At 48.5% G+C, this 16,417-nt stretch overlaps 1 protein-coding gene across 2 annotated transcripts in view; it reads right to left on the bottom strand.

Moving 5' to 3' along the window:
* The window catches only part of si:rp71-68n21.9 (kelch-like protein 13), a 44,000-nt gene that overhangs the window by 23,166 nt on the left and 4,417 nt on the right, over positions 1-16,417 (bottom strand). The window contains exon 1 of one of the 2 annotated variants that reach the window (XM_055644244.1): positions 7,807-8,350. The exons of the other annotated variant lie outside the window; for it this stretch is intronic. Coding sequence (XP_055500219.1) covers positions 7,807-7,907 — 101 coding nt within the window. The 5' untranslated portion in view covers positions 7,908-8,350. Of the gene's footprint in view, positions 1-7,806; positions 8,351-16,417 lie in introns of those variants that run through there. 2 annotated transcript variants of the gene reach the window in all.

The raw sequence follows: 16,417 nt of genomic DNA on the forward strand, positions 1-16,417 counted from the left end.
TATCCTATTTTTGCAACCACTCTCTATTCTCTTGGGCAACTTATTGGTTCAATGGCCCTTTATTGTCACTGTATACCATTTAAGGTACAATCAATTTTGATTTACCATATAGTCACACCAGGAAAAAGCAACAAGACACATAACTACATAAACATCCCCACATTCCACACTGTGATGAAGGCAATAAAGTCTTATCTTCTTTCCTCCTTATTCTCCCGCGGATGGGGCAGTCGAACCCTCCGCAGTCGGTGCGATCGAAGCTCTCGCGTTGGGGAATTCGAAGGTCCCAAAGTCGGTACCAAACCAGGGACCGTGAGCTCCACGATGTTAATTCCGTAGGCTCCCGGAAACGTCGATCCCTGACAAAGGGATCGCAAGCTCCACGATGTTAAGTCCGAATGCCCCTATGGTTGGAGCTCCCGAAGTCGATCCCCAGCAAGGGGCCGCCAGCTCCTCGATGTTAGGCCGCAGCGCGGACACAGATATGTTACGGGGGGAAAAATCGCATCTGCGTCGAGGCAAGAGATTAAAAAAAAGTTTCCCCAACCCCCACATAATACAAAGCTAAAGATACACTCATTATTTTCAAGTTCAAAGTAAACGTTATTGTCAATTCAAATAAATTGGATTGAAATTGCGTTTCCCCATACTCCAAATGTGCAAGTTATATTTATAACACAGACAGACAATATACCAATAAGATAGACAATATACATTATTTAAAATATTCACAGTGTGCCAGACTGTAGTAAAATTTTGAGGTATGTTATTAAGGTGCAATATAGAAAAGTGCAAATAGCATACTGCAGACATTGAGTTAAAGTTAAAGTTAAATGTTCATGGAATTTTCTTGAGTGTGTTGAGTAGTCTGATGGCCTGAGGCAAAAAGCTGTTTTTGAATCTGGTGGTTTTGCTCCGCATGCTGCGGTAGCGCTTGCCAGATGGTAGGAGAGTGAACAGTTTGTGTGCTGTGCTAAAAACATTCATTTAACAACATACTAAAAACACCAAAGAAAGAAACGGACGAGACAGACTGTTGGTGAGGCTGCCATCCTACTGCGCTACCCGGTGGACTAATATCCAGTTAGGGTGTGGGAGGAAACGAGCACCCGGCACACGAGCTCAGGATTGAACGTAGGTCTCTGGTGCAGTGAGACAGCGGCTCTACCAGCTGCGCCACTGTGCCGCCCTTGCAGATAATTGAAATTGGAAAAAAGCATGAAACCTATTACACAGAAAATGACTGGTTTGGCTGACAGACGACTGTTTAATCTAGTCAAAAAAACATTTACATAAATTGCAGTGCATAAGTGAAAATAAAAATAAATTATCCCTTTTCAGTTATTATATTGCTGCTAGCAAGAATATAATTACAGATATTTGTATTCCGACAGTATTCATTAGGATGAGAGTACTGTTCGCTGTTCGCGTATAGATGGATTTAATCTTGAGAGCATTTATGTACAGCAGCATTTGGATTTAGACACAGAATGCTGGAGTAACTCAGCGGGTGAGGCAGCATCTCTGGAGAGAAGGAATGGGCGATGTTTAGGGTTGAGACCATTCTTCAGACTGATGTCAGGAGAGGGGGCGGGACAGAGATAGAATGTATTCAGAGACAGGAAGGCTAATGGGAGAACTGGGAAGGAGAAGGGGAATGGGGAGAGAAAGCAAGGGCTATCTGAAGTTAGAGAAGTCAATGTTCATACTGCTGGGTGTAAACTACCCAAGTGAAATATACTCCATAGATGCTGCCGCACCCACTGAGTTACTCCAGCATTTTTGTCTACCAAGTAAAATAGGAGGTGCTGTTCATCCAATTTGCCCTGGGCCTCACTATGGCAATGGAGGAGGCCCAAGACAGAAAGGTCAGATTGGGAATTGGAGGGGGAGTTGAAGTGCTGAGCCATCGGGAGATCAGGTAGGTTAAGACAGGCTGAGTGGAGGTGTTCAGTGCAACGATCGCCGAGCCTGCGCTTGGTCTCGCCGCTGTAGAGAAGTTGACACCTGGAACAGCGGATACAGTAGATGAGGTTGGAGGAGGTGCAAGTGAACCTCTGCCTCACCTGGAAAGACTGTTTGGGTCCTTGGATGGCTTGAGGGGGGAGGTAAAGGGACAGGTGTTGCATCTCCTTGCAGGGGAAAGTACTCGGGGGGGGGGGGGGGGGGGGGGGGGGGGGGGGGGGGGGGGGTGGTTTGGGTGGGGAGGGGACGAGTTGTCCAGGGAGTTTCGGAGGGAACGGTCTCTACGGAAAACAGAAAGGGGTGGAGATGGGAAGCTGTGGCCAGTAGTGGGATCCTGTTGGAGGTGGTGAAAATGTTGGAGGATTATATGTTGTATGCGACGGCTGATGGGGTGGAAGGTGAGGTCAGGGACTGTCCTTGTAACGTAAGAGCGGAGCTGCGGGATATCGAGGAGACCTCAGTGAGAGCCGCATCTATAATGGAAGAGGCGAACCCCCGTTTCCTAAAGAATGAGACCATCTCCAATGCCCTGGTATGGACAACCTCATCCTGCGAGCAGATGTGTGTAGATGGAGGAATTGGGAGTAGGGGATAGAGTCTTTACAGGAAGCAGGGTGGGAAGAAGTGTAGTCAAGACAGCTAAGGGAGATCAGTTGGTTTGTAGTAGATGTCGGTCAATGGTCTGTTTCCTGTGATGGAGACAGTGAGATCTAGAAACAGTAGGGAGATGTCGGAGATGATCCAGGTGAGTTTGTGTGCAGGATAGAAATTAGTGGTGAAGTTGATGAAGTCAGTGAGTTCTGCATGGGTGCAGGCAGGGCTGGCCTTAAGCCAATTGGACCAATTGCTCCCAATTGGGCCCCTGCCTAAGGGGGCCCCGCGCTAGGCTGGTGGGCAACACACGCTATCCCCTCAGCAGCGACCCCAGTAGGTGCAATTCCTCACTGACAACAACACAGCCCCACGGTTAACACTCAATAGGGAGGTTGCACGCGGTCGAAGTCACGACCCGTGACCGTACTGTTGCCACTCAACGGCAACTGAAGTACACGCGATGAACTGCAGGTAAGCATTTACTATGGCTGCCAGCCCTTATTCTGGCCCAGCATACGGACTGGTTGCACACTCACGGATCCTGGGCCGTCTATCCCCGCGGCAGGGGGTGAGGGGGGGAGGAAGGGGTGCGGGAAGATGTCGGGGGGGGAGGAGGTGGTGGAGGGTAGTCTGGGGAGGGAGGTCGGGGAGGGGAATCTGGGGAGGGGAGTCTGTGGGGGGGGGGGGGGGGGGGAGGATGAGGTTGGGGTGCCAATGCAGCACGGTCAGTTACTCTGGGTGGGTGGAGACCTCTGCTGCAGCTGACATTGCCCGGAGCCACGGCCCCGCTCCACCCTGCCCCGTGTGTGGGCGCTGCCGACCCACAGCTCCTGACTATGCGGCCCACGGGGAGACGAAGTGGAGGGCGGCCAATGGCCGGACTGCGCTAACCCCAGCACAAAACGCTACACCACGAGATAAAACCTGATACCTTCCTGCATTCAATGACACCACCCACAATTATTTACAGAGCAATAAATGACCATTCTGGCGGTTTTTAACAGGTGAGAAAGTACGCATTCCGTGTGTTAACAGTGTATCCCGAGTTTGCCCTGTCCTCCATAGATACATAGACATAGAAATTAGGTGCAGGAGTAGGCCATTCAGCCCTTCGATTGAGCCCATGGATTGAGCTGCTCCGTGCGTCACGCCCTTTGACCCGATGACCTTGCGTGCAACCCCCCTATACTGTCATCACTTTCCAGGATTGTATTCCCGTATCCCTTTCTGCACCCACACTTGCCAGCATTTTACATCCGGGGCACGGGGACCCGTTACTACTTTATTTCAGACAGGTACAGTGATCCCACCAACACGCCTGATGTTACCATGAATAGTCACTGACCGAGCAGCTGACTCTTATCTGGAATTAGTCAGTCAAGGTGCATCTGAAGCAAACAGCGCCGTCCGCTCCCAAAAGAAGCAGTTACCAAATGGAATAGCGTTTGATTTACGCCACACACTCACATGCATAAACATGAGGGGGAACTTCTTTACGCAGAGAGTGGTGGCGGTGTGGAATGAGCTCCCAGTGGAAGTGGTGGAGGCAGGTTCATTGGTATCATTTAAAAATAAATTGGATAGGCATATGGATGAGAAGGGGATGGAGGGTTATGGTACGAGTGCAGGCAGGTGGGACTAAGGGGAAAAAAATTTGTTCGGCATGGACTTGTAGGGCCGAGATGGCCTGTTTCCGTGCTGTAATTGTTATATGGTTATATGGTGGACACAATAGTTCCTTCATTGTCACGTCTACCAAGGTACAGTGAGTGCAATAAAACATAGGTTGCAACCGCAGAGCCCATACAGAATATTAGTAAACCTTTGTTAAATAACTTGTGGAATAATGCAGTTTAATGGTAATTAGCAGCTACGGTAAAGGTTGGAAGCCAGTGGAGGTATTGACGAGCAGGAGAGATTAAGACAATGTATAATCCATAGCACCTTAGTGTACAATTTCATAATATATAGTAAATAACAGAGCTGACAGACCTTGGCTGGGAACCTGGGGCTCACCAAAATTGTTCCCAATTGGGCCCGACCTCCTAAGGCCGTCCCTGTGTACAGGAGGTAGCAACAAATGCAGCCGCCAATCAACCTTTATTGTCATCTTGCAAGCAACAGTTGTACAGTGCAAAATGAAAAGACGTTTCCCAGGGAATAGCGGAGCATCGCACATGAAATTTAAAACATTTCCCACATAATAACACTAAAAACAATCCAGTCCCTGATGGAACAGTATAAATAAATAAATAGTTAAAAGCAGGTAAAACACAACGTTAAAACACAATAAACCATCATAAAAATGTCTGGGGCAGCTGATTTGAGTGGCCAGTGCCAGTTATTATGCCAGTCAATGTAGCGGAGCTAGAATTGGCGGATCGGGCAGGTGTACGCCTGGAACAGGGAAATACTGGAACAGCATTTGGATTTACTGCTATAAATGGGATTAAATGTCAGACACACTACATTGCTTTGTTTTAGTTTGGTTCAATGATACGGCATGGATGCTGGCCCTGTTCCACCGAGCCAATTTCAACCATCGAGCACCCGTTCACACAAGTTTTGTGTCCGACTTTCTCATCCACTCCCTAGGGACAATTTACAGAGGGTCAATTAATCAACAAACCCGCACGCCTTTGGGCTGTGGGAGGAAACCTACGCAGTCATAAGGAGAACGTGCAAACTCCGCAATTAGACAGCACCCAAGGTGAGGATCGGACTAGGGTCTATGGTGCTGTGAAGCAGTGACACAACCAGCTGCATCACTGTGCCACCCAGTTCTAATGAAAGGCCATTGACTTCAAACATTAACTGTCTCCAGCGGTGAAATACTTTTTCTCTATTGGCCGATTTCGCTCCTTTGCAAGGTCAAATGCAAAGCGTGTGGCGATCCATTATTTGCCTAAAACCCACCCTTTGTTTACAGGCACCATTTTTCAGTTCCATTTGGCCAGCTTACTACTGATGATGGGAAAACAATTTAAATTGATATTTTCTGTTGTAGACTTCTGTCTAAATGTTTCTTAAAAGTTGTGATAGTATCTGCCTTAAACTCCCTCCTCTGGGCAGCCTGTTCCAGAAACCTATCACCCTCTGTGTAACTAATAAGTTGTCCCTCAGGTTCTTATTAAATCTTTCCTCCTCACCTTAAACCTATGTCCCCTGGGTTCATGTTTCCTCTGCACCGTGAAAGATTCTGTGCATTGACCCTATGTATTCTCCCATGATCTTCTACACCTCTATAAGATCACCCCTCGTCCTTCTCTATAGTTTTGCTTCAGTTTATCATTTAATTCTGTTTCTGTGTTTGTGTATTATATATTGCTAACAATACAGGGTGGGGGATAACACAGAACTGGAGTTTCTACGCTGTATCTCTAAAACTCAAATTAAATTCAATCAAGAACTAGAGGGTGTAGGTAGGTTCAAGGTGAGAGTGGAAAGAGTTACTAGGAACCTGAGGAGCAAACTTCTCACACAGCGTGGTGGGTAAATGAAACAAGCTGCTAGAGGTGGTAGAAACAAAGAACTGCGAATGCTGGATTATCAAGGATGGACACAAAATGCTCAAGCAGCTCAGTGGGTCTGGCAGCTTCCTTGTAGAACATAGATTAGTGACTTCGGGTCTGAAGAAAGGTCCCGCCCTAAAACGTTACCAATCTATGTTCACCAGAGATGCTGCCTGACTCGCTGAGCTACTCCAGCACTTTGTGTCTCGGCAGAGATAGTAGTTGATAGAATAACAACATTTAAAGACATTTGCACAGTTACGTGGATGGGTAAGATTTAGAGGGATATGGGCCACACGCAGGCAATAGCATAGATGGAGCATCTTGGTCAGCATGGATAGATTAGGCCAAAGGACCTGTTATGAAGCTGTGTGGCCTTGATTTAGCTTAATATAAAATCAACCAGGTTGTCTTGAAGTAAGTTGTGATCTATGGACATGTGGGGTTGACAGTACCAGATCCTATCAGGTGTGTTGCACAATTCATCATAATCATAATCATCGTAATCATAATAATATTTTATTAGCCAAGTATGTTTGGCAACAGACGAGGAATTTCATTTGCCATATAGTCATACCAATAAAAAGCAACAGAACACACAAAATACATTTTAACATAAACATCCACCACAGTGACTCCTCCACATTCCTCACTGTGATGGAAGGTGAAAAAAAAAAGTTCAATCTCTTGCCTTCTTTGTTCTCCCGCGGTCGGGGGCCTCGAGCCTTCCGTTGACGGGGTGATCTTGGCTCCTGTAGCTGGAGGCGTCTGGGCTCTCGCGTCGGGGTGATCAAGCTCCTGCCACGGGGGGGGGGGGGGGGGGGGGGGGGGAGGAATCTCAGCTCCGCACCCCGGGCGATCGGACTCCGGATCGGGGCTGGTCGAAACCTTCTGTGTTTTTTGGTGCTTCCTGACATCGGTCTCTACCCGAGACTGCAAGCTCCTCGATGGTGAAATCCGCAGGCCGCGTTTGTAGCGTCAATCCCAGGCAAGGGAACGGCTCCGGTGGTAAGTCCACGTCTCCGCGTCAGTCCCGAGCAAGGCCGCCAGCTTCATGATGTTAGGCCGCTGAGCGACCGGAGATACGATCAAGAAAACAATTGCATCCCCGACAAGGTAAAAGATTGGGAAAAAAAGTTTGCCCCGACCCCCTCCTCCACCCCCCACATAAAACAAACCAGAGAACATTAACACAAACTTGTAATCAGTATCTTGACAGTTTCTTAGAACATCCTTTCTCATAGGTACCACAATTCAATGAGGAGCCTGTACAAGAGAGTCTAGGTATCACAATAGACGCAGAGTGCTGGAGTAACTCAGTGGGTCAGGCAGCATCTCTAGAGAACATGAATAGGAGATGTTTCAGGCCAGGACCTTTCTTCAGTCTTAGGCCTCCCAATCCCCTCTGGTTTGCCAGCCTATAAGAGTCAAGAATGGGGTTGGGATAGTCACCACTCCTCTGAAGAAGGGTCCCTGTGTATGTTCTCCAAAGATGCTGCCTGAACTGTTGCGTTACTCCAGCACTTTGTAAATCAGCATCTGCATTTCCTTGTTTCTAGGTATCAAGAGAATGCTTACAGAATTTACTGTTTGCCAGATATCATTATTTTATTCTTGATACCATTTTTTTTTTCAGTCTGCAGTTCTAATCAATTCCTGATTTCTCCTACTGCCACATTCCAGTTATCTGATCACCAAGGCATGCTTGCCGACAGAGAATTAAAACACAACTTACATGTATGTTGGAGAGACACTCGCTGCCCTGGAAGCCTTGAGAACAGAAACCATAAATCTTCTTTCAACGGGGCTATTGCAGACTTTCCATTTCAACGGCATGGTTGTTTAGATCAAACAATACTGTCATGCATTTACAGAATCTGTTCCCTCATTCAGATTACCGCATCTCACACCGTAGGTAACTTAATTTGGGAGACATGCTCCTAAAATAGCAGGACGTGATCCAGTTAATGTCGTCAGCTTCTAAACCTGGCAGATTGAGGAGCATAAAGCCTGCTTTAGACAGAAGCTTCTCACTGGCTCCCTCTCTCTTTCATTCCCTGTCTGGGTATTGGCAGTTTAGATTCTATGTAAGTAGCCAACTGATTGTAGTTTCCTCAAGAATGATGTTAGTAATATAAATTAAAGAGAATATTTGATACAGCTTCAACAATATCACTGTCAAATTATGCTTCAGGAATCTTTGACATAAATAGGGCAGACAGTCAAAACCATTTTCGTAGGGTGGCAATGTCAAAGACTAGAAGGCTTATATCTAAGCTGAGAGGGGCAAAGTGTAAAGGGGATATGCATGGCAAGTTGTTTGTTAGATGTGACAGTCGCATTTGAGAGGCATTTAAATAGGCACATGGATATGGAGGGATATGGGTGACTCGCAGGCAGCGGAGATTAGTTTGGCACAGGTATTGTGGGCCGAAGGGCCTGGTCTTGTACTGTTCCATGTTCCAATTATTAAACAGGGCAACCTTAATCATTCAGCGTTTGTTGTAATATTTTGGTTGTGCTGTAAGCATGGCCTTTGGGCTATAATAAACTGTCACAGTGACAGTGACACAGTCACAACCACCCCTCTGCATCTCCCTCACCCCCATCCACAATAATTCCATCAATGAATGCCTTTAATTGTTTGAACGATTACAGCATGGAAATGGGCCCTTTGGCGGACCGAGTCCACGTCGACCATCAGTCACCCATTCACACTAGTTCGATGTTATCCCATTTTCCCATCCACTACCTGCACACTGAGCAATTTGCAGAGGCCGAATAACCTACAAACCGTGTGCGTCATTGGGATGTGGGAGGAAAACTGGAGGAGCAACTGGTGGAAACTCACACGGTCACAGGCAGAACGTGCAAACTCCACACAGACAGCCCCCGAGGTCAGGATCGAACCTGGGTCTCTTGCACTGTGAGGAAGCAGCTCTACCCGCTGCACCACCGTGCCACCCATTGCTGTCAGTTGTAAACCTGCTCTAATTAAGCAGCCGCTGCTGTGGGGCAGGTGGTGCAGACTGGGGCCAGGGAACAGCTGCCACCTTACACTGCATCAATAAGGACAACTGTCAGAATGACTATGACCATGTAACCTTTCCCCAGGGTGTGCACGATAGATTTCATGGATCTCCGAAATGAAAATTGATTTATGATCTGGCACTGACATTTATAAAAATGCTTTATTCCATCAAAGGGCAGTTGTCGGTTAATTTGGCCTCTGCAAAGTGCCCCTGGTGTGTAGGGAGTGGATGAGAAAGTGGGATAACAGAACTGGTCTGAACAGGTGATCGATGGGCAGAGTGGACTCAGTGGGCTAAAGACCCCGTTTCCATGCTGCATCTCTGAACTAAGTATCCAGAGTAAACCAACGTGTTCATAGGGAGAATGTACAAACTCCACATAGACAGCACTCGAGGTCAGGATCAAACCTGGGTATTTAGCGCTGAGGCATCAGCATGACCAGATACACCACTGTGCTGTGTAGGAATAAAAAGTTACAATAAATTTGGAGTTCAATTACATTTGTTGGCTACCCACACAGTTCTGCCTTCTGTGTTTCTGGCATGTATTGCTGCAGATAAGATCTTGAACAAGGGACCTAAAACAAGCAAGCAATTTCAGTTTCCTGCACCAAACTGCTGCAAGAGGAAGTGCATTATCTGGTTCTGAGAAATGTGTCTTTTTCTCTCCCCTCAATCAGTGACAAGCTCTCACAAGAAGTGCCTCAGGCAAAGAGTGCTCCTTGTTCATTGCAGCGAGACCAAGCATAGACTCGGTGACGTTTTCACTGAGCACTTGTCTGCCAAGGCCTGCTGGTACTCCCGTTGTTAACCATTGTAACTCCCTTCCCATTTCCACACTGACCTTTCTGTCCTGTCCACTGTTGGAGTGAGCCCACACACAAAATTATTTATTACATATAGAGCTTTACTGTGTATCATTGTGCATTGGTGTAGCTTTAACACATTTAATTATTTGCATCTTAGTAATGACTAGACTAAGTGGGACCCGTTGGGTCCCAGTCACACGGGAGGCCTGATCCCCCAACACAACCCATTCCCCAATGCAATATTCCACCACTCACCTGTTCCCCCAACACAATATTAAGGCTCATCTCCCCTCATCCTCCAGCACTTCATTCCCCTCCTCTTCATGTGTGGGAGGGGGGGAGGAAAGGGGGTGTATGTGGCGGGTGGGTGGGAGGGGAGGAGGGGAGGAAGGGTGTGAGTGTGGGCGGGGGAGTGTAGGGGGCGGAGAGGGTGGTGTGGGGGGAGGGGGGGGTGATATGGGAGGGGGGTGTGATGTGGGAGGGGAGGTGTGTATGGGTGGGAGGAGGGAGAGGGGGTGTGGGGGAGGGGTGCGTGTATGTGGTGTGGAGGGAAGGGGCGTGGCTTGTGGGGGGGAGGGGTGTGTGGGCAGGAAGCAGTGGGGGGGAGGGGGTGTGGGGGGGGGGGGTGTGGGCGGGGTGGGCGTGGGCGGAGGTATGGGGAGGGAGGGGTGTGGAGGCGGGGGGGGAGGTTTGTGGTGGGGAGGGGCATGGGGGCAGAGGGAGTGATGTGGGGGCAGGGAGGGGTTGTGTGGGAGGGGGGTTTGTGGGGGGATTTGTAGCGGGCGCTGGTCATTCTCCTCCTCTGGGATCAGTCTCCGCTTTCCGTTTGAGTCCGATAATTGTGTCCGGTTGGAGGCCTCTGCCGGCCATCCAGCTGGAGTAAAGACGCGATGGCACAGGTAGGGGCGGACTGTCCAGGGGAGTGACAGGAAAATAGACCAATCCGCACGGCACTGACCAGCAGGAGAGGAGATCGATCTACACACGTGCGGTTTTTAAGATTTTGAAACCTCGCTAACTTTTACAATTTGCTACCGATCAAAATGAAATTTGTTGCACTCGCAGCACAGGAGAACGGTGAGTGAGCTGCCGAAAAATCGTAGCGCTATCGCGTACCGTTTTTGGCAAGTAGAAAAACTGTTTAAACCGGAAGAGCACAAGGTCAGAGTATTGGACTAAGTGGGACCCGTTGGGTCCCTGTCACACAGGAGGCTTGGTCCCCCAAAGCAATATTCCGCCACTCACCCATAGCTCCCAACTGCACACGCGCAGCTCATTTCCCCTCATCTCTAGCATTCTCTCCCCCTCCTCTTCACCCTCCCTCTTCTTGCCCTTCTCCTCCTCCCACCCCCAATCCCTGCCTCACATCTCTCTCCTCCTTTTCCCTACCCTCAGTCACTCCCTCTCTCCCTCCATAACTCCTCTTCCTTCCCTACTCCCCTCCACTCCCTCTAATCCCTCTCATCCCCCACACTCCCTCCTCACCTCCCCAGGATCTCGAGGTTTCCGCTCCTCTCCCTTCTTGTGTGCCCCGGAGGAGCATCAGCTGTCGGCACCTTCGGATCCTCGGCTCAGCCCGGAGGCACAAGCAGCGACGGCCGCTCTGGCGTGTGGGCTGGGGGGATGGGGGGATGGGGGGGTGGGAGGGGGGGGGGGGGGGAGAGCTCAGAGAAAAGACGGGGAAGAGCCATGGGGAGAGGGGATAATCACGGGGGAGGGGGGCAGGAGCCGAGGGGGAGCAGAGGGGAAGGGGCTGGAGCTGCGGGGCGTTGCGACGGCAGTGCGTTTGGGACTCACAGCGGGCAGTGGACTCTCCTCCGCCGGGATCAGACTCTCCGCTTTACGTTTGGCGACATCTCCGACACAGGGCCAGGCTGCGCAGGAAGGGGCGGACCTTACATAGAAACATAGAAAATAGGTGCAGGAGTAGGCCATTCGGCCCTTCGAGCCTGCACCGCCATTCAATATGATCATGGCTGATCATCCAACTCAGTATCCTGTACCTGCCTTCTCTCCATACCCCCTGATCCTTTTAGCCACAAGGGCCACATCTAACTCCCTCTACCGGGATCCCTTTAGCCACAACCGGGGTGTGACAGGAGAAGAGATCAATCCGCGCGGCGCTGACTGGCGGAGTGGAGATCGATGTACGCACGCACGGTTTTTACGATTTTTAAACGTTGCTAACTTTTACAATATACTACCGATTGGAACAAATCTTGTTGTACTCGCTGCACAGGAGAACGGTGAGTGAGCTGACGTAAAATCGTAGCGCTATCGCGTACCGTTTTTGCACAAATAAAAAAAAAGTGCAAACCAGAAGAGCACAAGATCAGAATTTTAGTTAGAGACAGACGGACAGACAGGCAGGCAGACGGACAGACAGGCAGACAGACGGACAGACGGACAGACAGACAGATTTCCATTGTGCTGACTTAAAGAAAATAAACTAGGTCTGGATGTGCTTATAGATACAGATGCTTATTCTATAGATACAAGGAACAGCAGATGGCGATTTACAACAAAATAGCACAAAGTGTTGGAGGAGCTCAGCGGGTCAGGCAGCATCTGTGGAGAACTTGGTCAGGTGATGTTTTGGTTGGGACCGTTCAGACTGAGTCCATAGTTTTCAAAAGAAGCTTTCTTCCCCCCCCCCCTTCTCCAATCAGTCTGAAGAAGGGTCCCAGCCTGAAACATCATCTGTCCATTCCCTCCATAGATGCTGCCCGACCTGCTGAGTTCCTGAGGATTTCCTGGAGCGTATATGAGATGGCTTTCTAACCCAATATGCAGAAGAACTAACTAGAGGGCAGGACATCCTGGGCTGGGTATTGTGTAATCAGGAAGGATCAGTTAGTAATCTTGTTGTGCAAATTAAGCAACATATTGGGCAACAATGACCATAATATGGTAAAATTCTGCAATAAGATTAAGACTGACACGGTTAATTCAGAGACGAGGGTCCTGAACTTAAAGAAAGATAACTTTGAAGGTACGAGTCAGGAATTGACTAGGATAGACTGACAAATTATACTTAAAGGGTTGACGGTGAATATGCAATGGCAAAGATTTAAAGATTGCGTGGATGAGTTACAACAATTATTCATCCCTGTCTGGCGTAAAAATAAAACTGGGAAGGCGGCTCAACCGTGGCTAATGAGGGAAATTAGGGATTGTGTTAAACCCAAAGAAGAGGCATATAAATTGGCTAGAGGAAGCAGCAAACTGGTGAACTGGGAGAAATTTAGAATTCAACAGAGGAGGACAAAGGGCTTAATTAAGAGGGTGAAAAGAGCATGAAAGAAAGCTTGCGGGAAATATAAAAACTGACTAAAAGCTTCTTTAGATATGTGAAGAGGAAAAGATTAGTGTAGACAAATGTAGGTCCCTTACAGTCAGAGACAGGTGAATTTATAATGGGAAACAAGGAAATGGCAGAACAGTACTTTGGTTCTGTCTTCACTAAGGAAGACACAAACAATCTCCCAGAAATACTAGGGGACCGAGGAGCTAGTGGGAGGGAGGGACTGAAGGAAATTCACATTAGTCAGGAAATGTTGTTAGGTAAACTGTTGGGACTGAAGGCTGATAAATCCCCAGGGCCTGATGGTCTGCATCCCAGGGTACTCAAGGAGGTGGCCCGAGAAATCGTGGATGCGTTGGTGATCATTTTCCAATGTTCTCTCGACTCTGGGTCAGTTCCTGTGGACTGGAGGGTGGCCAATGTAACCCCACTTTTTAAGAAAGGAGGGAGAGAGAAAACAGGGAATTGTAGACCAGTTAGCCTTACATCGGTAGTGGGGAAGATGCTGGAGTCGATTATTAAAGATGTTATAGCAACACATTTGGAAAGCAGTGACGGGATCTGTCAAAGTCAGCATGGATTTATGAAGGGGAAATCATGCTTGACTAATCATTTGGAATTTTTTGAGGATGTATGTAGAATGGATAAGGGAGAGCCAGTGGATGTGGTGTATCAGACCTTTCAAAAAGCCTTTGACAAGGTCCCGCACAAGTTATTAGAGTAAAAAATTAGAGCACATGGTATTGGGGTTAGGGTATTGACATGGATAGAGAAATGGTTGATAGACAGGAAGCAAAGAGTAGGAATTAACGGGTCCTTTTCAGAATGGCAGGCAGTGCCGCAAGACTCAGTGCTGGGACCCCAGTTATTTACAATATATATTAACGATTTAGACGAAGGCATGTAATATCTCCAAGTTTACGGATGACACAAAGCTGGGTGGCTGTGTGGGCTGTGAGGAGGATGCTATGAGGCTGCAGGGTGACTTGGATAGGTTGGGTGAGTGGGCAGTTGCATGGCAGATGCAGTATAATGTGGATAAATATGAGGTTATCCACTTTGGTGGCAAGAACAAGAAGACAGATTATTATCTGAATGGTGTCAGATTAGGAAAAGGGGAGGGGCAACGGAATCTGGGAGTCCTTGTTCATCAATCATTGAAAGTAGGCATGCAGGTGAAGCAGGCAGTGAAGAAAGCAAATGGCATGTTGGCCTTCATAACCAGAGGATTTGAGAATAGGAACAAGGAGGTAATTGTTGGCCTCCCCACTGTCACATGTGCCTGGATAAAAGATTTCCTCACCAACCGGCCCCAGACTGTGAGATTCGGCCCCCACCTCTCCTCCACTCGCAGGTTGAGTACCGGCTCCCCACAGGGCTGTGTGCTAAGCCCCCTCTTATACTGTCTCTACACCTATGACTGTAGTCCGGCCCACAACAACAACCGCATTGTCAAATTTGCTGACGACACTACTGTAGTCGGACTTATTTCAAAGGGAGACGAGGCAGCCTACAGAGAGGAAGTCCTGAAGTTGACAACCTGGTGCTCAGAAAACAATCTGGCTCTGAACACCAGGAAAACAAAAGAGCTCATTGTCGACTTCAGGAGGTACAGCACCGACTTAGTCCCCCTACACATCAACGGCGAGTGTGTGGAGAGGGTCAACACCTTCCGGTTTCTCGGCGTCCATATCGCTGCTGATATCTCCTGGACAGACAACACGACAGCGGTCATCAAGAAGGCTCAGCAGCGGCTGCACTTCCTGAGGGTCCTCAGGAAGCACAACCTGGACTCTAACCTGCTGCTGACCTTCTACCGCTCGTCCATCGAGAGCCTGCTGACATACTGCATTACAGCATGGTATGGCAGCTGCACCATGGCAGACAGGGAGAGGCTTCAGAGGGTAACTAGGACAGCACAGAAGATCATTGGTTGCCCTCTCCCCTCCCTGATGGATATCTACACCTCCCGCTGCCTTAGCAGGGCAAAGAAGATCATCAAAGACAGCTCCCATCCTGCGTTTGGACTGTTCGACCTGCTGCCCTCTGGAAGGCGCTATAGGTGCATCAAATCCAGGACAAATAGACTCAGGAATAGTTGTTTTCCGAAAAATATAACTACTCTTAATTCACACATGCACTGACTTCACAGCCCAACACCCGGACTTCCATCTGTATATATGTATATAGCGCCGCAGAATTGTGCACCTATCCCCCCCCCCCCCCTTCTCCCTTCTGTTTTTGTTTTCTGTTTCTTGTTTTTTGTACTAAATTATATGTATGCACTGAGTACGAGCAGCTTTTAATTTCATTGTACATGTATAGTGACAATAAATGGCATATCTATCTATATCTATATCTATCTAATTCTTCACAACTCGCAATGCCAACTGCTTTACAAACTCCAAGTCTACGTTCAGAGGCACAAGGCACTGCAGATGCTGGAATCTTGAGCAAAACACAAAGTGCTGGAGGAACTCAGTGGGTCAAGCAGCATATGTGGAGGGGATGGACGGATGACGTTTTGGGTCGGGTCCCTTCTTCAGACTGATGGAGTTGGGGGGGAGTAAGCTGAAAAAGAGAGGTGGGACACGACAAAGCCTGGCAAGTGATAGGTGGATACAGGAATGGGGTTTGATTGGCAGATGGGCAGACGAAGGCTGGCGATGAAAAGGAGACAAGGAGAGGAGTGAAATGAGAGGCAGGTGGGAGAGATATGGGTGGAAGGGATGGGGTGGGAGGAAAGAGGGGTGGCATAGTGGGAGAAATGGGTGCATACAAGGATTGGGGTGACAGGAAAGAAAAGGGGTAAAAGGGGGGATGTGTTCCCTAAAACTGGAGAATTTGATGTCGTACCGTTGGGTTGTAAGCTACCCAAGTGGAATATGAGGTGTTGTTCCTCCAGCTAGCGTGTGGCCTCACTCTCAAAATGGTAGAGGCCCAGGAAAGAAAGGTCATGACATAATGGGAAGGGGAGTTAAAATGGTTCGCAGCTGGGAGATCCAACAGTCTTTGGTGGAATGAGTTTATGTGTTCAGTCAGATGGTCACCGAGTGAATGCTTGGTTTCACCGATGTTTAAGAGGCTACATCGAGAACACTGGAGGCAGTGGATGAAGATAGAGGTTAGGGCAGGCAGGTCAATATGGGAACTTTAGCAAGTCAAAGTTACTTGTTTAGCACCTCTTCCTCTACAGGCCCA

This window comes from Leucoraja erinacea, chromosome 13 (assembly GCF_028641065.1).
Source record: "Leucoraja erinacea ecotype New England chromosome 13, Leri_hhj_1, whole genome shotgun sequence".
In the NCBI taxonomy this organism is placed as follows: Eukaryota; Metazoa; Chordata; class Chondrichthyes; order Rajiformes; family Rajidae; genus Leucoraja; species Leucoraja erinaceus.